The following is a 26,002-nucleotide window of genomic DNA, read 5'->3' as shown; positions in this document are numbered from 1 at the left end:
GAAGTCAGAGAACTTATAATGCAAATGAAGAATTCTATACATTCACTAATCATGCCTACATTGGTAATTTCTACACAGTATCCTCAATAATTTTATATTTACATTGCCCTAATGTAACTTTTCAGTAGTAAGTGAATAAAAATTCATAATGACAATTCATAATGACAAGTAGCTTCTAATCAGTTGAACAAATAAATATACTTCATGTCCTTTTAAATATTTTTTTTAAAGTATTTCCTAAGAGATTGTTAAGTCTTTTTAAAAGGTGATTCCCATGTGCACACATAAGTACCTGTCTGTTCTTCTTCTTGTAGGGGAAACACAAAACATTGTCACACTGACCATTTTAGATGATACAGAGCCAGAGGATAATGAAAGTATCATAATCAACCTGGTCAATACTGAAGGAGGGAGTCGGATTCTGCCCAGTTTTGACACTGTTACAGTGATTATTCTGGCAAGTGACAATGTGGCAGGAATTATTAGCTTTCAGACAGCCTCCAGATCTGTTATTGGTCGTGAAGGTGGGATTCTTCATATTGTTCATTGTCTGTTTAACATTAGTTTCTGTGTCAGTGCTTTCTATTGATCGTGACCCACAGTGACTGTTTTTTATCACTGTTCAGAGAATGCCAGCAAGCATAGAATAACCACATACTTGGCTTCTATTTCCTTGATTTTTTAACCCTTGCAAGCTTAACACCTAGATTAAATCAATGGGAAAGATAAATGTACCATTTCTAAAACCATTGTATATATCATCATCTGTGCTTTCCTTTCTTCTGAAGAGCATGCCTTGCTTCTATTGTTATTTCAAAGCTCCTTTTAGCATTTCTTGTTGTATTCATTTATAATGTATTCCTGAACTGTATACAACTCCCATCATACACATGTATTAGTACTAGTCATAAGCAAATCTCATCTATCAGTGATTTAAAATTCACTCTAAATCTTCTAGGAAATATTCCCACAAGAAGACAAGGATCTCATCTTCCCTCTCCCTGACTCAGTAACTGGCTGTTTTTAAAATTTCCTGTTTATGATTTCTTATGGTAGCTATTTTAGGAATGTAGGAATCTTGCTGTCATTACTCATTCATGACATTTGAGAAAGAACAGTAACAATTTGATAGGCCCAAAGGTGTCTAGTAGTGCTTTAAAAGAGAATGTGTGTTCAATCTAAGGTTTGATGCATTTGTGCAGAGGATAATGACAGTACTAATGGTAATTGCTTTTGGCAGCCTTTGCTGAAATCAAAATATATTGCAGTATGATTTTTCTCTCACATATAAACTGATGGGTAGGAAAAGTTAAAACAGAAATTTGCTTTCGGAAATGCATTTTCTATTCAAAGAAGTAAGTATTTTTTAACCAGATGCCTTCTGTTTGGTTGGTTGGTTGGTTGCTTTTTTTCTATAAATGAAAGAGCATCTTAACCTTTTGGGTTTTTATCTAGATATGTTTTTTGTTAATTCCGCTCTAATGTGTGCCCAGTTTTTGTCTTTTATTCCTCCACATTAATAGCCCTGATCCCTCTGCCAAGGCAGCTGCAATCTGGCAGGCTAAGAAGAACTGTTAATGAGCACAAGACAAACCGTCTCATTCCCAGAGGTTGCAATGACCCTGAATACTTTCCACTGGTTAAATATTATCATAGTATGCTAACAAATGTTGCCTACTGGGAGCTGAAACACTCTGCTGTAGTTTATAAATTACTTGATTCTAATTCCTCCAGCTTGTGAAGAGCAGTGCGTTGTCTTACAATACATGATAGCAAGAAAACCCAAGGAAACGAATTCCCTTTGATAAAAAAAGGAAAGAATGAGCTAAGACCTTTAGAATATTTCAGTATTTATACTTCATTTTTAGTAATACCTTTTTTTGTTCTGAAAATAAAATTTACAGACATAAATCCGAATGTGATTATATTAATTGTATTACTGAACAATTTCTGTCTAGCAAATCTATATTGTTTTCAAGCTGTGCATATTGTTTAACACCTTACTGGGACAAGGGTAGCATTTTAGTGCCTGCAGAGGTATGCAACAGTTTGTGTGGCTATGACTGTATTAGAGGAAGATACATTGCAGTAGTTTGAAATAAGGAAGAAGAGGGGGATGGCTGAGGCCCCCTTCTCTGATAAATGCAGAGATCTAAAGGTATGGATAACACACAGTTAAATTAAAAAAAAACCACCCTTAAACCAAAATGGTGAAATTAGCCTCATAACACCTTAAAGCTTCAGAAACCAATTACTGCTTGTATTAGTATTTCTTTCTGAGTCAGCAGTTAACTACCTGATGTCTGTAATTATGATAAATTATACTTCAGGTTTCTTCTCAGTGCAGGCTTCTGCATCATAAAGCATTTTGTCCCAGTCTTCAGTGAAAATTCATTATATTACATCATGTTGTATTAAAATAAGCTTCGTCTAGACTGTGCATTCTGAAATGGTACCAGAGTAATCTTTTTTCTGTCAAATATTTATTTGTTTGCAATGGATGTGCAAAATTATCAAATAAGATAGAATCAGTTTCAGTGTAATGTTAAATGATATGCTAAGTTAGCCTCAGGGAAACCTGCAAACTGCAATCTACCCTCAGATATCTGACTGTAGAAGCAGAATCCTTGTGTTATCAATAAATTTTAGATTCTTTCATTCTCTTAGAAGCAACATAAAACAACTTAGAGATACGAACATTGGTGTTATCTCCATGGCTTAACTGAAATTTGAATGACACTAATTTATTTATTTGAAAATGGGTGTATATAATTCTTGTGTTATGTCTTCACAATTTTATATTTTAATTAGTTATATTAAGGTCTCTTAAAATTAGTTGTTCATCTCATTGGTAGTCAATATATATGCATCTCTAATTTTTTGTTACCAAAAAAAAATATAAATGTCTAGAAAAAGATTCAAATTTTTCCTGCCTGTTTCAGCTATACAGTGCTGTCCTGCAATGTAATATACTACAATAGCTAGATAGCATCCTAACAGGATGCTCTTTAAAGTACATAATCAGGGAGACGAGCTGGGCTGCTCAGTTCTTTATGACACTGAGTAAGAAGCCACATAATACCACATCTTCTCTTTCACTGTCATAGACATTTCTCAGTTTCTCTCAATAGGATTGCTTCTAAGCATGTACATAACAAAAATCAGAAGATGGAATTATTCCCAGATTTTACTCTTTTGTGTTGTTTACAGACAGGTATTGCTCTTTTATTTGTGCATGTTTTAATGCATATGAGTAATTTACTTCCTAAGTTATTTATCTGTGTCAGCTTGCCTCATATTTGATACTTCTTCCCAAAGGTGAACTAAACTCAAAAACGCTCAGGAAGAAAGAGTTTAGGTTTGGGGATTTTTATTTTTTTTTAATATAAAACTCAAATATGTTCTGTAATTACTGTGAAGCTCATTATTAAAATTATTAATGGTTTTCAGAATAACTATTTCAACTGTGATGGATGTTTTTGGCTTCTGATTTTTATACTTGATATATATAGATGAAAGCCCAAAATACTGCATCTTATCCTTTGTTCCTAGGAGAACAACTGCAATTCCATGTTGTAAGAACTGCCCCAGGACTGGGAAATGTTACTGTTGAATGGAAGATAGTTGGGCATAATGTAAAACAAAATTTTGAAAACTTTTCTGGAATACTCTTTTTTCCTGAGGTAAGTCCGTAAGCAAAGCTAATGGCTACAGGAAAATACTGTAATTAAAACTGACCTGAGAAAAATAAAAGTGCTTTTATAGCAGTCTTTGTTTCTTGATGTGATTGTTTACTCTCTCCTTTACTCTTGGAGTTATAAACTGGGGGGACTTTGTAGTTGTTGATGCTTCAAGTTTACATTTCTTAATGGTATTGTTCAAAATATATATGATAGATTAGTATCACTTGCATTTTGTGCAATAATGATTCATCTATTTATCAATAAAATAAATAGGGGACATTGAATACAACATTGTATGTTCACCTGCTGGATGACCATATTCCTGAAGAAAAAGAAGAATACCAGATAATCCTATACAATATCAAAACAGAAGGTAATGTGAAGCTGTAGCCTGCTATGTCTTAAATCTACCATTTAATAGCGTAATATTTTCATATGTATTAATCCATTTTGGAAGTGTAGGGTAAAATATATTGCAGCTGATGTAAACTATGCAAAGATCATTTGTATTTTATTGTAACAGGCTTGAATCCTTACACGTGTGTATATACATACATATACACATACACATATATGTATGCATTTTATTTCCTTCCATTTAACTGAATACAAACCTGAGCTAATGTTTTCTAGATACAGTTGCCACAAAATAAGCAGGTATTTTTTAAAGCAATCTTGTAATGCTGCAAGCTGACTTTCTGATCTGTCTCTAAATTCAAGTGTTCTTGAATTCAAATTGGTGTTCTGCCATTCAAATTAGAATAAGAAAAGAAGCACAAACTGTATCCCTTCTGAAATATCCTTTGTTAAACTGAAATTAATGACTGAACACCAAACTAACTTGACATTGATCGTTTTGGCACTGCTAGGTGCCATACCAACTTGCCAGAATCATTTGTTGAATCTTGTAATCCATCAGGATAAGCATAAGTTAATATACCAGTGATTATTCATCAAAGCAACACTGGGAAAAGGAAGTAATTTCTTAATGGAATGACTGAGAAGTTTAATATAATTTTAATTTTAGATGTTAATTCCTGTGAGAACTTTCCTTTTACAATAGAGGAAGTTCAAGGAAGTTGATACTTGGCACTAGCCCATTAAATTTTCTCATTTCTTAATAGATTTTTCTGACGCTACACTTAGTATGCATACGATTTCTGTTGTGATTGTATGTTTCTGTGTTTGATACATATATATTCTATTCTATGATTCTATGATTTTGTTCCACACCATCCATAGAATTCAGTGAGCATATCATGTGTTTGGTTTATTTTCATTAATTTGATTTCATTTGAACTGTCACTGACTGTCATTAGGATGTTATAATAGCAGTAATATAAGACAAAAAATTAGTTGTGTAACTTTATTCACTGTAGTCCATTGATTCTTTTGCAGGAGTGTCTTCTTCAGGTGCTGCTGTTCTGGATAGTCAAGGATATGAAGCTGTTCTGACAGTTGAAGCTAGTGATGAACCACATGGAATCCTGAATTTTGCTTCCCCGTCCAGGGTTGTTTTAATGCAAGAGGAAAACAAAACAGTTCAGCTTTTTATTAACAGAGAATTTGGATCTCTAGGTTTGTATAAATAACACCAGGAGAAGGGAAGTCCTGTTTTTGTAATCATTAGGCAAATAAAAACCATGACATGGAGGGTGGAAATTTTGAAAAATCTTGGGTACAGGTGATGTTTTCAGAAATTGTAGGTTTCTGACTGCAGGTTTGGAAACTAAGTTTTAGATAAAACTAGAGCCATAGCCGTCATTTCTACAGCAAGGAATCTTGGAGCTGTGACTTAACTAGTTGGCTGTTAGGGTTGCTACCTTTACGTTTAATGTCTCAAAGTGTTAAGTCTTTCCAAAAGAAATAAAAAACATACGAGGAAAGGAGATAGTATGCTATGATTCCCCCCTAAACTTCCAGAACCTGTCAAGGTATTTAATTAAGAGTACGTAATTCCAGAATTCAATAATGTGTTCTGTGCAAAGATATTTTCTTGTGTTTGTTGCCTGAGAATTTCAAACTGTATTGTGAGATAACATTTAATTTCATACAGCCTAGCTTTGAATTCCGTCTGGTATTTTATCTCCAGGATCACTCCTCTTAAATTTTCAGCTTGGCTGTCCTGGCAGATCAGCAAAGCATGGCTTTATTGTAAAAAAGTAATGTCTAAATTTTTTGCTTGGTAACATTTATTGGTGTGTCCCCAGTTATTATTCCTTATTGAAGTGTTTGTCAGTCTGCCTGGGGAGGAAGTTTTACTTATTAAGCTCGTTTTTTTCCAGAACTTTCTTTAGAGCCCTTCTTAGATGTCAGTTATTCCTGAAACATTCTACTTCCCTTGCATCAAACCTGGTATTAATAATATATTATATGCCCCAGGTAGTACTTCAGCAGTGTAAAATTTGCATTCCACAGCACCTTAACTACCCAAATATGTTTAGTTGTAATGCATTTTAGAATCATAGAATAGTTAGGGTTGGAAAGGACCTTAAGATCATCAAGTTCCAACCCCCCTGCCATGGGCAGGGACACCTCACTCTAAACCATATCACCCAAGACCTCATCCAACCTGGCCTTGAGCACTGCCAGGGATGAAGCATTCACAACCTCCCTGGGCAACCTATTCCAGTGCCTCACCACCCTAACAGGAAAGAATTTCCTCCTTATATCCAATCTAAACTTCCCCTGTTTAAGTTTGAACCCATTACCCCTTGTCCTATCACTACAGTCCCTAATGATGAGTCCCCCTCCCCAGCATCCCTGTAGGCCCCCTTAAGATAGTGGAAGGCTGCTATGAGGTCTCCACGCAGCCTTCTCTTGTCCAGACTGAACAGACCCAACTTCCTCAGCCTATTTTCATATGGGAGGTGCTCCAGTCCCCTGATCATTCTCGTGGCCCTCCTCTGGACTTGTTCCAACAGTTCCATGTCCTTTTTATGTTGAGGACACCAGAACTGCACACAATACTCCAGGTGAGGCCTCACGAGACCAGAGTAGAGGGGCAGGATCACCTCCTTTGACCTGCTGGTCACGCTGCTTTTGATGCAGCCCAGGATGCGTTTGGCTTTCTGGGCTGCGAGTGCACACTGCCGGCTCATGTTCATTTTCTCATTGACCAACACCCCCAAGTCCTTCTCCACAGGGCTGCTCTGAATCTCTTCTCTGCCAAAGCTGTAGCTGTGCCTGGGATTGCTCCGACCCAGGTGTAGGACCTTGCACTTGTCATGGTTAAACTTCATGAGGTTGGCATCAGCCCACCTCACAAGCGTGTCAAGGTCCCTCTGGATGGCATTCCTTCCCTCCAGCGTATCAACCGAACCACACAGCTTGGTGTCATCGGCAAACTTGCTGAGGGCGCACTCAATCCCACTGTCCTTGTCAGAGACAAAGATGTTGAACAAGACCGGTCCCAACCCCGATCCCTGAGGGACAGCACTCGTTATTGATATCCAGCTGGACATTGAGCCGTTGACTACAACTCTTTGTGTGCGGCCATCCAGCCAGTTCTTTATCCACCGAGTGGTCCATTCATCAAATTGATGTCTCTCCAATTTAGAGACAAGGATGTCGTGTGGGACAGTGTCGAACGCTTTACATAAATCCAGGTAGATGACATCAACTGCTCTACTGCTGTCCATCAGTTCTGTAGCCCCATCATAGAAGGCCACCAAATTGGTGGGGCTACAGAACTGATGGGCAGTGGTTGACCAGTTTTAAGTCCTGTGGTGTTGGTGAAATCACCAAAGGCTGAACTGAAAGCACTTTAAAAAGTGTAACAAAGTTCCATTGGCTCCAGATTAATCTTTTAATCCTTCTATTTTGCAGTTAGGCTTTTCATTTTGTGGATGGGCAAGTGATCTCTCTTCTTTTTCTATTCCAGTAAGCATTATATGAAATAAAAAATACCTAAGAATTAAAAAAATATCTTTTTGTCACAAATTAAACAGGTGATATCAATGTTACATATGCCACAGTTCCAGGAGTACTCACCTTAAGTAATGAGACAGAAGGGACCTTGGCTGAACCAGGAAGTGATTATATAGCTGTTTCTGGCTCACTGATTCTGGAAGAAGGGGAAACTTCAGCTGCCATAAATGTTACTATTCTTGAGGTATAGTCTAAACCCTTGCATTCTATGCTGATCTGTATCAGAAGAATAATAATTTGGAACCTAAAGCATGCAATCTTTATATGTCATGAAGATTTTATTGTCACTTAGAAAGATGTTTTTTATCTTGATGTTGAAGTCACAGAAGGATAAATGATTACAGAAAGCAGCTCTACCTATGCATAAATGAAATTTAGCTGTTTCATTAAAAATGTACTGTCTGTTATACAGAACAGTGCAAGTCATTGCTTGCAACACACTTTTTCGTGATTGGTGTTTATGCCTTTAAAATTGGGCAGAAGTTTATTCACAAGCATAGCTTAGTGTCAGCTGAGAGTCATTTTCATGAAATATGATGTCTTGTTTCATAATTCTAGCATTGCTATAACCTTAGAAACTGCTACTGTGTTGCTTTTTGGTGACTTCTGTGACAGTTTCTTAAAGGAAAATGAAAAAACGTTATACTGAATTTGTGTTCTACAGGATGATGTACCAGAGGTGCAAGAATTCTTCTTGGTTAATTTAACTTCAGTGGAACTCATCATGAACCATTCAACTTTATCCCCACCTAAGCTGGGTAAAACAACTTGTACAGAATTGTCTTTGGCTTTCCTCATGTGAATTGCATGCAGAACATATTACCCTGGCATATTATCAGTATTACACTTACTTGCCAGCTATGCCAATATGAGATAGAGTATTCTGAAAGAAACATTGTAGAACAGCAAACATACTCGTTATTACACTTGCTTCTTGCTTTTTTAACCCCTCTAAAAATTATAAGTAAATTTTCTTAGAGGAGTTAGTAATTAGCAGCTGGACAGCACAATTATCTTTGGAGTTTTATAGACGTTTCTAAGTACATAGTGGAAACAAAAATAAAAAAAAATACTCTTTGTGATTACTTTCTCATTCTTTTTAGAGTCTCTTTTTATTACTCTTTATCAGATTTGCTTTTAGGAGTTATATCCTGTGGTTTTCCTACTCTTCTGGTAGACTTCATTTATTATTTGCTTAGTTAGCTCCTCATTCTGCTTCTGAATTCAGTAGTGTAGCTGCTGTTGGATTTAAGGGCAATTCGATTATCCTGTGATACAATACCAGCCATATTGGTTATTTGTAACATCTTCCTTGACTCTTTTTCCTTTTCTTTGCATGCCTATAGAAGTGACAGAGTTAATTCATTACAGGCTGAAAGGTAACTTGCAAGACTCGTAACTTGCTGATTTGTAAATTGAGCTGGGATTAGTTGAGTCTAAAATCTAAACCATGAAAAGAGTAACATATGTGCAGAGGATTTTTCTGAACTAGTGCTGAGTGTTGTATAGTCTCACCTTCTATTGTAAGGGGTTGGCAGTCTCTTCGAATCATGATAGTCAACCCTGCTGTGACATCTGCATTGGGTTAAATGTACTTAGGATGAATAGATACTTACTTAAACCCGTGAGGCAAAAAACTTGCCCTCATTATAAAATGTCACTATAAATTCTGTTCTAATCTTGTTTTCCATATTGGCATATTTTAATTTGTTATGATTGACAATTTAACTCCTTATTGGTGCAGTGTTTGTTTTAGCATTTGTAGCTATCCCATACTCTATATGAAGTATTTGAAGTGTTATTAGGAAGTGTCTTGTATCAACAGAGATGGCTGTTTTGCACATGATACAAGCATGTTCAGTCAGTCCTACACATCTGGAATATAGTGCATGTGCTGTTGCTGTCATAGCTGTATGTAAATTAAGTCTGGTATGTCCATGATATAGAGTTGAACTGAAGTGACCTTGATTTCTGAGCTGAGGCTCCATTGACAAGGAGCAGAAACAAGCATGAAGACAGTTCTGTTGTTCTCTCCATGCTCCCCTTGCTTCCATCTTCTAGAACAGGTAGAAGAAAGTACTGAAATAGAATACAGAAGTGCAAGGAATTGAAAGAGAAAATGATCAACAGCTGAGAATGATGAAAGAAAAAGGAATAAACTTACTGGATACAAGAACGAACTAAGCTGGGGTGGTGGGCAGGGGTGCATCAGGGAAGGGGAGGAATGCCAGACATGAAATAAGAGATCTCATGTTGAAAGCAAAGTATAACAGACGCTGGGTGAACTGATCTGACACAAGGGAAAATGTGGGTTAGAGGGAGGCTGAGAAGTCTGTAATCACTAGCACTCCGTCTGGATTTCTAAACCGTGGCAACATTTCTACTGTTTGTGTAGATGTTTTGCTGATTTTCATCACTACCTCATAGTGACAGGTTTGGATTCATGGCAAAGACCTTTTATTAATTTTTATCTGAATCGATAGAAATTTTTCATATGGGTCTAGATATGTTATATTTACTATGGATTAAGTGGGGCAGTTTGGTTGTAAAAATTGTCATCCTTTCTTTCTTTTCAAGTTTTATTAAAAGTAATTTGAAGTAAATTAAGATAGTCATATTTTAAGATCGTCTGGACAGCTAAAATATTATTTTCTCATAAGAATCAAGTTCTGACTACCAAGTTCTGGTTCCTGAAATCAGTGATCATTTCTGTCATTAGTCTATTATTCAATATTTTCACAGTGCAATACATACAGTTTATTTCAGAGTTACGTTTATCTTTATGGAGCAATAGAATTTTTTAATAGAATGTTACAGTACATCAACAGCTAACAAAAGAAAATAAATAATTCTGTATTTGTAACAGACTCTGAGCTGTATGCCAGTAAAGTTTATGATCAGGTGTTGAAACATGACAGGAGATGAAATACTAGATAGTTTTTTATTCTTCCTTCTCATTTTCACTCCATATTGAGAATGGCACAATCTGCAAAATGTTGATTGTCTTCATGATAAACACACACAATGAAGACAAATTAAGATTCCATGCCAAATCTTGGTTTTGGTATGTCCTAATTTTTCTGTGCTGTGTTTTGCTCTTTTTCTTTGAGCCTTTCCAGTTATCTTGCTGACTACCATTTTCTCGTCCACATTTTGGAAACAGAAAATTATGTATTCTACAAAATTAGTAGAGATTTATAAATGCTTCTGTTAATCTTGAAAATAAGGAAAATGGAATCTATTGTTCTTTCTTCTTTGTAATTCTGTTTTCCATTTTAGATGTGGAAGGCTTAGCTTCTCAAGTTATTATTGATGCTAATGATGGAATAAATGGAGTAATTGAATGGGAAAGTACCAAGTAAGTCTTGTCTCCTTGAAAAGCTCACTGTGTCAGTCAGTGATTGTGGTTGCCCAATTATTTTCATTTTCAGTCAACAGTAAAATTCCTGTTAGAACCAGGGCCAGATCTTTCAGATGGCAAAGCATCATTCAATTCAGTAGAACGAGAAAATGTAAGATAATAATGTTCACACTGAAACCCAGCATTTACTGTATGTTTACTCAGAAATATTTTGCTACTACATGCTTTCATTGCTGTCCTTTTATATAGTGAACATGTGTCACTCCTCCAGCCTCTGTCCACCATTGCAGCCTCTGCTTCCATGTAAGCATATACACTGGCTTCTCCCAGATCTTCTCTGACTAATTTCTAGAAGGCATCCATGACAGACAGGCATAATCTGCCTCTAATAAGTAGGAAAAAAACCCAACCTCCTATACATAATTCCGTTTAGACAAGCAACAAATGAGAAAAGGTTATACTACACGATTGTAGTTATGGTGATAATGTAATAATGCCTTTTTCTCACAGAATCATAGAATGATTAGGGTTGGAAATTACCTTAAGGTCATCTAGTTCCAACTAGGCCTGCCATGGCCAGGGATGACTCACACTAAACTGTGTTGCCTAAGGCTCTGTCCAACCTGGCCTTGAACACTGCCAGAGAAAAGCATCATAAAGCATACTTCAGAGATGGAGTGGCGATGCAAAAATTTAACATCTGTCTACCATCTTATTCAAAAGAACATGATCAGTGAGCACTGATAATTTTTGGTTGTTTTTTGGTTTCAGTTTTGAAGTTAATGAATCTCACAGGAATCTGACAATAACGGCACACCGAAACAGGGGATCATATGGAAATGTGTCTGTATTTGTTTATGCCCAAAATTTGGAGGCACAGCTGGGTTTGGATTTTAATATGACCTCCAGGGTAAGAAGCAAATTCTTTATCTAGTACTTTTCATTCCTTCAGCTTCCTCAGTATAACATTTTATTGTTTAATCTGCAGAATGATCAGTAGTACAGCTAAATTTTTCAACTTGTTTCAATTGCTTTGGTCATCTGAAGAGAATGAGATAAAATTAGTCATTTTACTGTTTCTTTTTAAATACTGAAGTATTTTTAAATATAAGGCACACTATAAACTTTCAAATGTTTATCTCAAATACAGTTTTGCTTGGGCAACAGCAAGTAAGATTCCATGTAAGGTGTCATATTTTTTTACAACAGATTAAATTCATCTTGCTTGTTATCATTCTTCAATGTGTTGAACTTTTTACTTCTGTTTCAAATAATTTATAAGGGAAATAGAGATTATAGCTCTTCCTGCCTCTTACTTTCTATTGAACACAAGTCTGTTTACCTTAGTTGAAAAATTCTGTATATGTTAACATCTGTTAAGTATTTGATGCTTTCTGTGTTTCATTGCTAGACTCTTTTTTTTGCTGATGGGGAAAGGAATAAATCTGTTGTTGTTACGATTTTTGATGATGATATTCCTGAAGGTGATGAGAAGTTCCAATTAATTTTAACAAATCCTTCTCTGGGGCTGGAATTAGGAGAGAACACAACAGGTAAAACTTAGTTTTGATGTTCTTACTTTTTTAAATGTTATGGCTGTCATTTTAATTTTATTCTTCTGACTAACTGTATTTCAGAGAAGACCATTGCCCTGCTAGATCTTTATGCTCCTTTGGAAAGTTCTTAAATACCCCTATGAAATCTATTCAATTAACAAGACAATATGTAAAATGGGGAATCAAAAAGTACAAAAGTGAGCTTTTTAATAAGAGTCTAGATTCTTCCTGTCCAGAAATATTCCTTACTTACATATTCTTTTCAGGTAATAGCATGGACATAAAACCATTATGTATACACTAATGGAAGAATGGATTTGTCTTCATATGTATTTCATTTATCTATGTGTACAATTATATTTTACTGTGTTTACTGTGTTGTTTTTTTTTTCTCAAAAGCCACAATTACTATACTTGCCAATGATGACGGCCATGGAATTTTGTCATTCAATAACAGTGATCACTTCTTCCTAAAGGAGCAAACAGCTCTCCATTTGACGGAAAGTATTGCAGTATTAAACATTATTAGAGAACCTCCTCAGGGAATATTTGGCACTGTGACTGTTCAATACCTTGTAAGTGAAATTAATTCTTCAAAGCCATCAGTGGATTTGACCCCTTCTCAAGGATATATTGTGCTGGAAGAGGGAGTCAGATTCAAGGTAATATGATAGTTATTACTAAAGAAGTGAAGAAGGTTTTTGTGAAATTGTTGGGAAGATTTCAGAAATGTGTGTGTTTCTTTCATGTGTTTATTTTTTTCTTGATTTCCTTCATTCTCAGAGCAAATTGTCTCATGGGAGCAGGACTAGGTAAATTTAAATGTGCTCTTCTGTAGGTATTTCTCCATAGTAGATGAGGTAAATTGAAAACAATGTAATGGGTATATTGTGTTTATGTATGCACAGGAACATCTCATTGTATGTATACAATACGTAGATGAAACACGAACTTTGAAATGAAGTGACAATGTAAACACATAGAATTTAAGGCTGAAGTAAAAATCCCATTCTTTAACATGGTATACTTCAGGGGGTCTGAACTGAACAGAGTATACTTCAGCAAATGCAAAAAGTGAACACCTCTGAGAATCGTAGGAATAAAATATTACTTATTCTCTGGGAGTATTAAACTCACTGCCTCTATACTGTGCCTGCAAGAATGTCAGCTAGATAATGAGCAGCTTAAGTTTGTGAAATGCTGACCCTTCTGAAGCTTAAATGACAGCTTGCTTTTTAAATTTTATTTTATTTTATTTTATCAGTGAGGTGAGGGTCAGTAATAAGTTAGTGGGCTAGTTAGTAGTGGCTAGTTGGATAGAATCTGAAACAAAACTTTCTGCAAATACTGCTTTTGAGTTCGTGAGCCTTAAATGCATTTGGAAGCACAGTGCTGAGTAGTATAGCAGATCTGTGGGAAGTCAAGGACTTTTTAAATTGGTCTCTAAAATATGGTTCACTGCAGAAGTAAATAGGGATCTGCAAGGTTGTAAGCTAACTTTTTTTTCTATAGCAAAGCGATGTGAGCCTGTGTAACTTCTACCTGTTTAGGTGCTGGGAGGGATGGCAGTGAGCTCCAAATGATAATGGAAACATGTAACTCTACATAATTCTCTGCTACTTTCAGATCACTTAGAGAGGATGCTAGTCTCATCCACAGTAGTGCAATAAAGGGAAAAAAGCATCAAGAAGAGTGACAGTATCTCAAATATTCCTCTATTTTTGCTTTTTTTCCTCCTTTCTTCCCCTCACCAGTAGTGCAATTACCTTGTTTCCCTGGAGCTAATTTAATTGCCAACTAAAAAAAAATTAAAACCAACTTCACTGAGCTATGTGAAAGCATCAGGTAGCTGTATGGGGACTGGGAATTACCAAGGAGCGTGTGGAGTAAGTAGAGATCCAAAGTGTGAGAAAAGGATTAAAAATTATTCCATTTCAAAGGGCCTTAGGATGAGAGGAGAAAAAACTAGAAAAAAATAGCTAAGTGGATATGTATGCTTGTTCTGGTGTTGCACCAATGGAGGTCACCAGACAGATGACTTTAGAACCTCATCCTGAGCCATCCCTGCCTCAGATCTGTCCTCTTCAGTTTCAAGATCTGCTGTTCTCCTGCTGTGCTAACCAAAGGCATACACTGAAAGAACAGAAACAGGAGCATGACCTTATAGGGCTATGTCATCATTAGCTGTCAATTCTCAACAACTTTCTATGCTTGTTTTCTTGTCAGACGTTACATATTTCCGCAATACTGGATGAAGAACCAGAAATGGATGAGCACTTTGTTGTCACCCTGTTCAATCCAACTGGAGGAGCCAGACTGGGCACAAGAGTGCAAACTATGATTACAGTATTACAGAACCAGGCTCCACTGGGTCTTTTCAGCATCTATCCAGTTACAAGCAGGTACTAAGCACTGATACAATTAAAAGGAGATTTTTCATGTTTCATGTTGTAGAGATGATATCTCTCTACAACTTTCCTTTTGATGAATCACTTTAAGGAAATTCAACAATCCAATTGTAAAACATTTCTAATTTTGAAAGGTATCCTGTCTGTCAAATACTATTACTGCTATGCAAAAGAACAGAAACCCACTTAAAATGCACTATTCACCATTAGAAATATATTTTTATATTATTTAAATATCATAATTTATATTACAGATAAAACTATTATATTACATATAAATAGTAATAAATATATTATTTAAATTAAATGATAATGTAATATTTAAATAAACACTTTTTAAACTTTGGATTATTCTAGCACAGTATAAAAGGCGCACTTTGCATAAACCTGACATAGCTTTAGTCTGAAAAAATGGCATCACACCTTTTCTATAATATTTTCAAGTGCATTTTTTCATAAACCTATACTTCATTAGTCCCTAACATTCCACTGATAGTAAGCCATATTATGAGCTCCAAACCTCAGATGAGTACCCAAGGAGTCATGCATTTTAGAATTCATTTTTGTTTTTAAGTTTGTATGAAATACACTGTCTCTCAGGGCTGTTTTTCAAAAGCTAATAAACCATATGTAATGACATTTACAAAAATCAGTCAGCTTAAACCATATACTTGGTGCATTAAATTTCAGGCAGGGTGGTTTAAGATTGTGTTGAATTGCCTGTGATTGTGCCAAGGTCTTGTGGTGAGAAATGTTGGACAACTTCAATTAATGTAGTTATCAGTCCATCAGATAGCAAAACTGATCACTAGTATTTTCATTTTACTTCTCTTGTGTATTCTGCAATGAAATTGTACTATAAGAATCTTATTCCTGTACCATAAAGATAATACACTTTTTCTTTCTTTTCACAATTATTCCATTTAGGACAAATTTCCTCATAGTTGAAGAAGCTAACACTACAGTTTATTTGAAAGTTTCACGGAGTAATGGGCTTAACGAGTCTGTGAGTGTTGAGTGGGAGACACTGTCGGATACGGCATTTGGCATCAGTACGTTCACTTTATTGAGAATTTCCACTGCTTTTGTCAGAGTAGTTATAACAAGAAATACAGGAGATGTAACTTTGGAATGTAGATTCATTATTTGATGAGATTAATCAGGAGATAAAAGAGCTTAGCTCCTTAAGAGTGACCTTGTCATCAGCCACTTGTGTCAGAATTTCAATAATCTGTATTGCTCTCCTTCCTGCCTATATGAATATTGTTGTCAGTAGACTTCTGTTTCACTTTTGTGCATGGGGGGGATTCTGGACTCAACCACACACTGAAGACAGGTCATGAGGAGCTTCTCATCAACCAACACCCCCAAGTACTTCTCCTCAGGGCCGCTCCACTCAGTCCTCCCAGCCTACGTTTGTGCTTGGGATTGCCATGACCCAGGTATGGGGTTCACCTGGTAGCACCTCTCCAAGGCTGTCCAGTTCCATCTGGATCCCATTCCTTCCCTCCAGCGTGTTAATCACACCACATAGCTCAGTGTCATCAGAAAACTTGCTGAGGGTTCTCAGTCCCACTGTCCATGTTGCCAGCAATATTGTTAAACAGTACTGGTTTTGCTACCACCTTGGGAGCACTACTTGTCACTGGAAGCTATCCTACCATCTCTGCCCAATTGTACCCATCTCCATGCTAAACCTTTTTGTTCCAGTACTGATACATGTACAGCTGCTCACTAATCCAGACTGAAACTAACAGGCAAAAAAGAAAATTCCTGGTTTTGAACATGGATGAATACTCTGTCTGGCTCAGCAGCTCATCTAACCTCTGTGGGATTGGGAGTTTAGCTTTTGGAGTTTAATTCTGACAACACAGTACTTTTTTCTGTAATCCAGTCAAGCAGCTTAGGCTGTTTAAGAATCTTAGTGCCATGACTGATTGTTGTGATGAGAGAAGGAAAGAAGACAAACACATACACTTTGTAGTTTCTTTGTCACTCCTTGCTACCTAGCTAATTTTCTTACTAGCTGAATTCAAAACTGAATCATTCAGAATCCTACTCAAATTGACTATACATCCTCCATATGTAACTGTAATATATGAAGAATACATTTATTGTCTAACTCTCATTAGATCCTCTGTACTATAACATTTCTGTCACATTTACATTTCTGGCATGTTTACATATACCAACCATTTAGAGACTACTTCAAAACTTCCGATACTAGGTCTGGTTTTGGCAAGCAAATAATGCAAAAGGCATTGAAAAAGACCTCGGGAATAAACACTATTTCCTTTTACTGTATTGCAGGGGGCAGTATCAGTGTCCTGTCTGTCTTGCAGAGTTTTGTGGAAGAGTCAGCGTCCAGTTGGTGTTTCTTTACATCAGGTCAAATCCTGTATGGTATTCTGCTGCGTACACCTCCAGCTATGTTTTCTACTGTCTACCAGTGGAAAGGAGTTTTTGTTCCTGTCGAGGTAAAGGTTTGCTAGCAGACACCAAGCATGCTACTTAATAAAGGATTTAATTCTCAATTTTACTTTTTTATTCCTCTCTCAGAATTTAAATATGTGGGATCCTAAGAACTGTCTGTCTTTCCAAATCCATGCCTCTCTCTACCTTGTGATTACTCATGGAGGAGCCAGTGAAGGAGCTTCCAACAGCAGTGTTTATGCATTCATGCCCGGACACACACTGTTGAAGGTGAATCTGTTTTACTTGGAAAATCATAAAATAATGGAGTTGGAAAGGGCCTCGGAAGGCCCTCTGGTCCAGCTGTGTTTAAGAAAACAGCACTCTGTGCTAAGCTAGTATGTGTTCCTGACACTCTGCATGATTTCAGTGATGTAAATTTTAATAAATGGTTGTCTAATGTGCTTTTATATTTATATTTTGGGGGTAGGGAAAATGACCTGGAAGAGAGGAAGAAATTGTGGAGCAATCAAGTCACAGAACATTTTCTGAGAAATGTGTAACATTATATTAATTTTTAATCCCATATATATAGAGACATAAGTAAAACTACATACATGTAATTTAATGTATTTTATATATAGTTTTATGTGTAATTTCACAATTTTTAAAAGTCACAGAATCATAGAATTGTTAGTGTTGGAAAGGACTTTAAGATCTTCTAGTTCTAAGCCCCTGCCATGGACAGGGAAAATATGTGTATATATATATATATATATATATATACAATACCTTAGCCTTGGCCATATTGACTACCATCAGTGGTCCACCTTGGCCTCCAATCGGGAGACTTGGAGGCACACCATACATAATGCCGCTGACTCCTTTGAGAGTTCACGAAGAACTAGTCTCGAGGAGAAAAGACAACGCAGGAAGAATCGCGCCCCACCTGTTCCACCCAAGGAGACCTTCTGCTGTGCTTTTTGTAGCCGGATTTGCCTATCCCACATTGGCCTTCTTAGTCATCAGCGCACTTGTAGTAAGCGTGGGTAAATGCCCTTCCCAAATCTTCGTTCGCGAAGTCAAGCCATGATGATGATGATGATGATATATATATAAACTTGGCAGTTGAAGAGACTTCCAAACACCATTTTTGTTGTATTTTTCACACAGATACAGACTTTCTCTATTCTGAATACTACGCAAGTGAAACATTTTGCTGCGGATGAAGAAAACTATTTGATTTTTCTGAGTCACACAACCAGTTCCAGTTCTATCCAGGTTAGACTACACTTGTCTTCGCTTTTATATGGGTAGTTTGGTTTGTTTTGAATTCAAAGTATGAAGTAATAATTTTAAAAAAACTATAAATATATATTTATAGGGAAAAAAACTTACTTTTCTAGTATGGATTTCTGAGACTGAAAATTATAGAGTTGTACCAATACTCTCTACATTAACACATAATTTATATTTGGTTTGATTTTACTGCTAGTGTTTTTTCTGTTTTGAAATCTAGTATATTGAACACCTATAAGAACAGAAATAGCTACTGTTCATAAACCTGTGAATTTGAAGAACAGGCACAGCTGCTTGCAGTAGGGTCATTTCTTACCAGCATCCTTCTGCCTTAAGGTCCATCTTAGAAATAAGGAATTCAGTTCACTATAACTCTTCCCAGTTTTTCATCATGACACCTAATTTCTTTTCTCTCGGTGCTAATTATGAATATATAATGAAATAAATATTTCATATTTCCACAGGTTTTCCAGTGGCATAATGATGTATTTCTGCTGCATCATCAACTTCCACTTCACAGAGCTCTGAATGTAGCATTGTTTGATAGAGGAGGCATTATGTATCTGTTACTTTCTTTGTCTAATACCAGCCAGAACTTGCTCTTGTACCAGTGGTTGAATAATGAGTTTAGGAATCTTCATCAATTACCAGCAAAAGAAATAAAACATATGGAGGCCTGGATTTCTGGATCAGATATCTATTTAATTACTGCAAAAGGTATTTAGCAGAAGACAAGCACTGAGTTTGCAAAGTATATGCTGGCTTATTTGGTAGTAAAGGCATCTGGGGTAAAGGAGTTTAGCTAGGAATTAAAGTATTACAGGGGAGTGACAATTCACTGATAAGCATTTTATCGAAGTACTCTCTGGTTTGTCCCTCAAAAATAAAAGCATTGTTTGTTCTCAAATACTTATGAAACTGATGAATTATTTTCGCAAGAATGATAGGCATTTATAGCTATTCATGTAGCTGCTGACTGCAGCCTCTCTAAGCTTTTCTGAGATTTGTGATATGCAAAAATTATTGGTCAGCAAACTACATGTGCTTTTTATTATAGATATGGCATTTTAGTCATTGTTTTGTAAGTCCTGTAAATATTGAAATATTATTATGTAAGTATTATTTTGTAAGTATTGAAGAGTTTATTTTGTAGTTTCTTTGCAGTTGGTTGCTGTCTTCTGGCAATATTAATAATCTTATATGTGAACGTGTGCAGAAAAGGCCTTAAATATCAGTGGATGAATCATTCCATGAAGACCTTAGAGCAGCTTCCAGTGATTAAAGGAGCCAACAAGAAACCTGGAGAGGGGCTTTTGACAAGGGCCTGTAGGGGCAGGACAAGGGAGAATGGCTTTAACCTGACTTACTATTGGTCTCACTTTGTAATTAAAGCTGCCAAACTCTGCCTTTTGACCGGCCATGAGTGTGTAATTTAGCTAAAAAGCAGCAAACTAATGAAAGTTTTTCATTTTTCTCCTTTGTAGAATCTGGAAATTCTTCTGAAATTTTCATCTGGGAGACAGGGCAATCTACTTTTAGACACTTCCAGTCTCTTCCAGTCTGTGCTGTAAGAGGCATCCATGTTTTTATGCCTCCTTCTGGTTTAGGTAAGACTTCAATGACAATATTTGTTCATTAGTTTATAATGCTGGAATTGCAGAAATATATGTGCTCATTTTTTGGTATTACTTGTCAGACTTTAGAAGTTATTAGAATCATTGTGCTACCAGGGCATTTCTAGCATTTCGAGAAGAACTTTTAAATATATCACTGCATGTTTCTCTTTTTCCCTCCTTGTACAATGTAGTTCACATCTTCCTATCTGGTAAGGACACAACATCACTGTATTATTGGAACTCGGAAGGGAACCAGTTCTCTGTAATGCTGGAAGCCCCATTTGCAGATCATATCACTTCAGCTACTGCAAGGTCTCTGAACTCCAGTAAGAGCTTGATTGCTCTGTCTGTAGAATCCCACTCCCAGATTTATGAGCTGACTGCTATCTCCAACCAGTCAGATTTTATACCTAGGTAGGTTTTTTATGTTTTATATAACTTCCATATATCAATAACTTTATAATGTATTTATAACATATTTATATAACTTTTATATAACTTCTATTTTTCATAGGATTAATATAACCTGAAGACAAACAACCTCATGAATGGCTTTAACACACGGCAAGAAAGGACTTGCATTTATGACTTGATTTTTAAAAAAGCTTTTATTTGGGATAAATGAAATTATTTTCATAACTAACTTCAGTTATTCTATGATCCATTATAATTAAAAAAATGCAAAAAACCAAAAGATACCACACACTTTTGACCTCCATTGTTTCTTTAGGCATATAAACAGTCATTCCAGCTCCAAAAAAAGCTTATTAAATTTACAACAGTGCTTTTAAAGTTCATCAATCAGCTATCCTCAGTTTATAATTATTTGATGTGTGGTTTTTTATGCTAGTTCAGGTGAATTGATATTTGAGCCTGGGGACATGGAAGCTGTGATAGCAGTCAATATCCTGGATGATGTCATCCCAGAGGAGGAAGAATGCTTCAAAGTGTGGTTGAAAAACCCTAAGGGAGGCGCAGAGATTGGTGCTCATGGTTTTGTTAACATAATTATTCCTTCCAATGACAACGCCTATGGAGTCATTGCATTTGCTCAGGTAAAACCTCTAAGTTAAATCATTAAAATATGTATATGTAATTTCTGAATCATGGAACACAAACATACAAAAGCTGTAAACTGGACTATGCGACAGGATTTTTTTTCTGAAGTCTTGTAGCAATCTGAATTAGAAGATTTTTAACATCCATTTAGCATTCCTATGTGATGATACACATAGCAATGTGAGAACATAAACTGATAGAAAACCAGTTCCACAGGCCATCCCTATTATGAGGTTTTTATAATCCCCTTATATTTAGATTAACACATTGGTTTATCAGACTGGTTTATCAACAGCCTAAAAATTCAGTTTCCAGATGGCATTTATGAGCTCATCATAGAGTCACTACTGGTTAATCAAGGTTAATTAAGAGAATTAAGTAAACAAATCTGTAGATCCTTTTCCCCTGAAAAAGGTACTAACTAAATGAGTTAACCTGCCAGAACAAAATAACTTCTTCGGAAATATGTCAGACTGGAGGTATTATTTGCAGTGGTTAATTCTTAAATCATCTGACACTGTAGAAATTATGAAGACGCATCTATACTAAAGACATACTAAAATATAAACCACAGAAGAGTTATTACTGAAATGAAACATGGCATCTGAACTTCTGTAAGAAGATGGACAACAATAAAGTAAAAAGTAAAAATATGTCTCTTTGAAGGTTGACTTGTTTGGTATGTGCTTTACATGATTTGGATATAAATACTGTATTTAAAAAAAACACAACCCCCCCAAACAAACAAACAAAAACAACAAAAACCAAACCCACCAACAAAAAAAAACTTTGTTTTGGTTTAGAATAAAGAGGCCTGACATTTTAAGTTCTTACATCCATGAAACTTGTGATTATTGAGTAGATCTTAAAATTAAGACATAAAAATTTAATCAGTGCATATGTATTTAGATACTTAATAGTATATTAACTGTTTGGTGCCCAGTGTCACTGGCCGCACTGAATACCCAGGCCCCTAAAGAAAGTTTTCTTTATAAGAAAATAATGTTATGACCCTGCTGCTTTATGTTTTCCAGAGTTCTTTATTTAAGCAAGTTGAAGAAATGGAACAGGACAGCTTAATTACCTTGAACGTTGAACGTTTAATAGGAACATATGGACGAGTTACAGTGGAGTGGATTGCTAATGGGAGCATAAGTGATGTACTTCCAGCTTCTGGAATGGTATGTATTAATCTGATACATATTTACATAATCACTGATATGAGGAAGCACTGACTGTATTGTCTCAGACCATAGATGCAGATATACTGAGGAAGAAGGATAGTACATGTTAGATTGCACAACTCTTCTGTTAATTTCTGCTTCCTGGTCCTTTCCTGTGAGTCTGGCACTTCTGGCTACCACATAATACTGCACCATCACTCTCGCTCTTCTAGAACGAGGAATTCAAGGACCAGGATGACTTCCAGAAATTAGAAATGTATGTCCACAGTATCCTGTTCCCGTCTTCCTTTCTTGCTCCTATGATATCCAGATATGGTGTCAAATAATTTCCATAGGTGGGAATCTTTGTCCTGACCTTGCCAATACACGTTGAGAGCTTCAGTGGACCAGGAGAATAATGACAAGTCCCAGTTCTTTCTGTTTGTAAGACTGTTTAGATTTTCAGCCACGTGAGAATCCAGTGTTTCCTGCTAGCCAAAGCTCTTACATGCCTTAGGAGAGACAGATGCTGGGGGCTTCAGGTCAAAGGCCTCCACCTATTGGCCGTCTGTAGAAAATACAAGGACCTGTAGTCTTTGAGCCATTAGAGCTGTAGTAAGACCTGGGCTGAGGGAACAGGGACAAAGACTCTAGAAATAAATTTTACAGCTGGAAATAATGTGTCTGGAGTAAGATAAGAAGTAGAGAAAAGTCAACAGAGGGGAAATAGAGGAAGCTAAAAAAAGCATACTGAAACCATTGAAGTTTTCCTTGAGCATTCCAGATGGATACTGCATGATTTCCCTGCATATTCTTTCAGGTAGGAAAAGATGGAATGGTAAAGCAAAGGTGTATCTTGTTCACAGGAAATTTCTGTTTATCTTTCAGCATAAGTGAAAGTGTTTCCTAAACCTAAGTGTTTATAGACACATCTTCCCTGTTGAGAGACCTAATCAAATGGCCCACCATTTGTCCAGCAAAGGGACATGAAGATGATGAAGCGATTGGAGCATTTAATACATGGGAGGATGCTCAGGGGGGATCTTACAACTATGTGTAAGGGGCATGGGGTCAAGGTTAAAGAAGATGGAGCCAGATGCTTCTTGACCGTGTCCTGTGCCTGCATTGGGCAGAATAAAGGAAATCCCATTTAAACACAAGGAAAAAAAACTTTACTGTAAGGATGGTGAAACACTGGATCAGGTTCCTCAGAGATATTGTGAGGTCTCTGTCCTTGGAGATACTTAAAACCTGTCTGGACATGGTCCTGAGCAGTTTGCTTTTGTTGAACCTGTTCTTAGAAGTGACAGTTGGACTAGGTGATCTCCAAAATTCCCTTCCAGCCATTGTGTGGTTCTGTGGTAATGAAGATATGTGATCACTTTGAAACAGTTGAACCGTTTTGCCACAAATTGGAGTGTAGCTGTCAGAAAAAGGTATTGGGTTGGATGCCTGTTTATAATGCAGATAGCTATAGGCAGCTAAATGATACCAAAACAATTTTCATAGAATCATAGATTTTGTCCTGATTTCAGAATAATCTTCTCAGAGAAGAAAGGGATTCCCCAGTACTGGTCAGCTTTAAGATTCTACTGGATAGGGTTCTGGGACATCTAGTCTAGGTCATGTTTTGCTTAGAAGTTGGACCAGATGATCCCTGAGGTCTCTTCCAACCTGGGATTTCATAATTCTATGATACATATATATGTGTATATGTGTATATATATGTGTGTGTATGAGTGTTATATATATATATGTGTGTGTGTGTATTTTTAATTGATAGAGTTGTACAGAATAAAAGTGGTATAACAGCATTGAGAAGAAGTTTGACTTCTTCCCTCTTTCCCAACTTCAGATTACGTTTTCAGAAGGTCAGGCCCTGTCCACAGTCACCCTGACGATTCTTGCAGACAGTATTGCAGAGCTTGCAGAGACCGTGGAAATCACACTCACCCGTGTTACCACTGTGGGTGTTAATACCACGAAAGGAGCTGTCATTGACCCCAACAGGGCAAGAGCTGTACTGAGCATTTTGCCCAGTGACTCTCCACATGGTGTGATTGGGTGGCACATGGACTCCCTCTTTGTTAAAGTCATGGAGCCAGAAGGTAAGTCTTGTGTCATCATTTTTAGGTAAAAAAAACCACCAACAACTTTTTCAAAGTCAGCATTCTTGAAGCTATAATGTTGGTTTTATATATATAGTTATCATGGTTATATATTATATACTTATCATACATATATTTTATAACCATTATAAAATACCATATTATTATAATCATTACAATACATCGCATATAATACATAATGTGCAATACATATGGCATAAAACATAACACAAAATACATAATGTGCAATGTGTAATATATAGTATACAGTATATGATATATATGATGCATGATATATATGTTTTATATATGATAATAGATATGCACAATTTAGGATGTATAATATATAACATAGAATATATGACAGAGCTATAGTATATACTATGTAATATATAGTATGAAATGTATAATTTATACATTTTATATAATTTGATAAGATATATAATATGTAACTAATATATAGTAGGTAATATGATTTATAGTGTATCATTAGAATTGTTATAATATATAGTATAATTTATATGTAACTATGTATATGGTTATATATATTATTTTATAGGTATTTATTTTTTATATGTATCAGCATTTTTCTATATTTTTTAAACCAGAAATAGCCTTTAAAATGTATGACTATGGCATTTAATTACATACATTTTATGCTATATTTCACATTACATATATCAAAATTATCAAGTAATTTTTGTTTAGGGGGTGAGTTACTAAAATCTTGGCATCTTGTGATGCTAATTGCTAATACATGAAATTCTTCTATTTAGATTAAAAGCCTAACTTTCCCATTTAATGGGGTTAATATATTGTTTAAAATAAGTTACATAGCAAGGCTTTCCTCATGAAGTGGGTCAAAAAGGGAAGCTCTTTGTTCTGTGGGACAGGGGAAGGAAGGAAGCAAGAGGAAGAGTGAATTCCATGTCAGGAAAACTGAATCAGGGTTTTTCTGCCTGCCAGCTGCATGTTTGATGGTGTTATGTCAGTTTTTCTCCCAGGGTCTAAGTGAAGTTGTAAAGGATATGCCAGGCAGTTGGCTAGAGGAGGACTGCTGGCGGTGCTCCAACTCCTGCCCTCCCTGATGTCTCAGGAAGTTCTGGCACTCGCCATAGCCTGGGAGTTTTCCAACAGCTGACTGATGGCCTATTCATACTTCAAAAGCCCAATTGAAATTTCCTGACAGTTCAATATTTTGTCTGTATTAACAAATAAAATTTATAAAAAATACGTTTTTCCATCAGAATATATTATTATTGCAGATAAAACTTCCTCACCAGTTCTATTGTAAAGGGAATCACTGTTGCCCTTTCTTTAGCACATGTAAGTATTGTGGGAGCACAAAGCTGGTTGCTTATTTTCTATTTCTTCAGCCATAAACCCAGCACTTTCAGCCAAGTGCTG

At 36.1% G+C, this 26,002-nt stretch overlaps 1 protein-coding gene across 1 annotated transcript in view; it reads left to right on the top strand.

Annotated features, from left to right (window-relative positions):
- ADGRV1 (adhesion G protein-coupled receptor V1) overlaps positions 1 to 24,595 on the top strand; it is a gene marked incomplete at its 3' end in the record, with an annotated part of 91,476 nt that extends 66,881 nt beyond the window's left edge. The window contains exons 34-54 of the mRNA XM_061354375.1: positions 315 to 524; positions 3,553 to 3,683; positions 3,957 to 4,056; positions 5,082 to 5,261; positions 7,634 to 7,797; positions 8,278 to 8,371; positions 10,893 to 10,971; positions 11,746 to 11,884; positions 12,386 to 12,527; positions 12,930 to 13,192; positions 14,757 to 14,932; positions 15,866 to 15,990; positions 17,249 to 17,415; positions 17,498 to 17,641; positions 18,524 to 18,631; positions 19,114 to 19,366; positions 20,134 to 20,256; positions 20,457 to 20,679; positions 21,116 to 21,320; positions 22,359 to 22,505; positions 24,343 to 24,595. Of these exons, the coding sequence (XP_061210359.1) occupies positions 315 to 524; positions 3,553 to 3,683; positions 3,957 to 4,056; positions 5,082 to 5,261; positions 7,634 to 7,797; positions 8,278 to 8,371; positions 10,893 to 10,971; positions 11,746 to 11,884; positions 12,386 to 12,527; positions 12,930 to 13,192; positions 14,757 to 14,932; positions 15,866 to 15,990; positions 17,249 to 17,415; positions 17,498 to 17,641; positions 18,524 to 18,631; positions 19,114 to 19,366; positions 20,134 to 20,256; positions 20,457 to 20,679; positions 21,116 to 21,320; positions 22,359 to 22,505; positions 24,343 to 24,595 (3,426 nt within the window). The remainder of the gene's footprint in view (positions 1 to 314; positions 525 to 3,552; positions 3,684 to 3,956; positions 4,057 to 5,081; positions 5,262 to 7,633; positions 7,798 to 8,277; positions 8,372 to 10,892; positions 10,972 to 11,745; positions 11,885 to 12,385; positions 12,528 to 12,929; positions 13,193 to 14,756; positions 14,933 to 15,865; positions 15,991 to 17,248; positions 17,416 to 17,497; positions 17,642 to 18,523; positions 18,632 to 19,113; positions 19,367 to 20,133; positions 20,257 to 20,456; positions 20,680 to 21,115; positions 21,321 to 22,358; positions 22,506 to 24,342) is intronic.
- Positions 24,596 to 26,002: the final 1,407 nt, after the last annotated feature.

This window comes from Neopsephotus bourkii, unplaced genomic scaffold (genome assembly GCF_033783945.1).
Source record: "Neopsephotus bourkii isolate Nb327-2 ecotype Australia unplaced genomic scaffold, CSIRO-AGI_Nbou_v1 NB_732, whole genome shotgun sequence".
In the NCBI taxonomy this organism is placed as follows: Eukaryota; Metazoa; Chordata; class Aves; order Psittaciformes; family Psittacidae; genus Neopsephotus; species Neopsephotus bourkii.
This window is presented reverse-complemented; position numbering and strand designations above follow the sequence as displayed.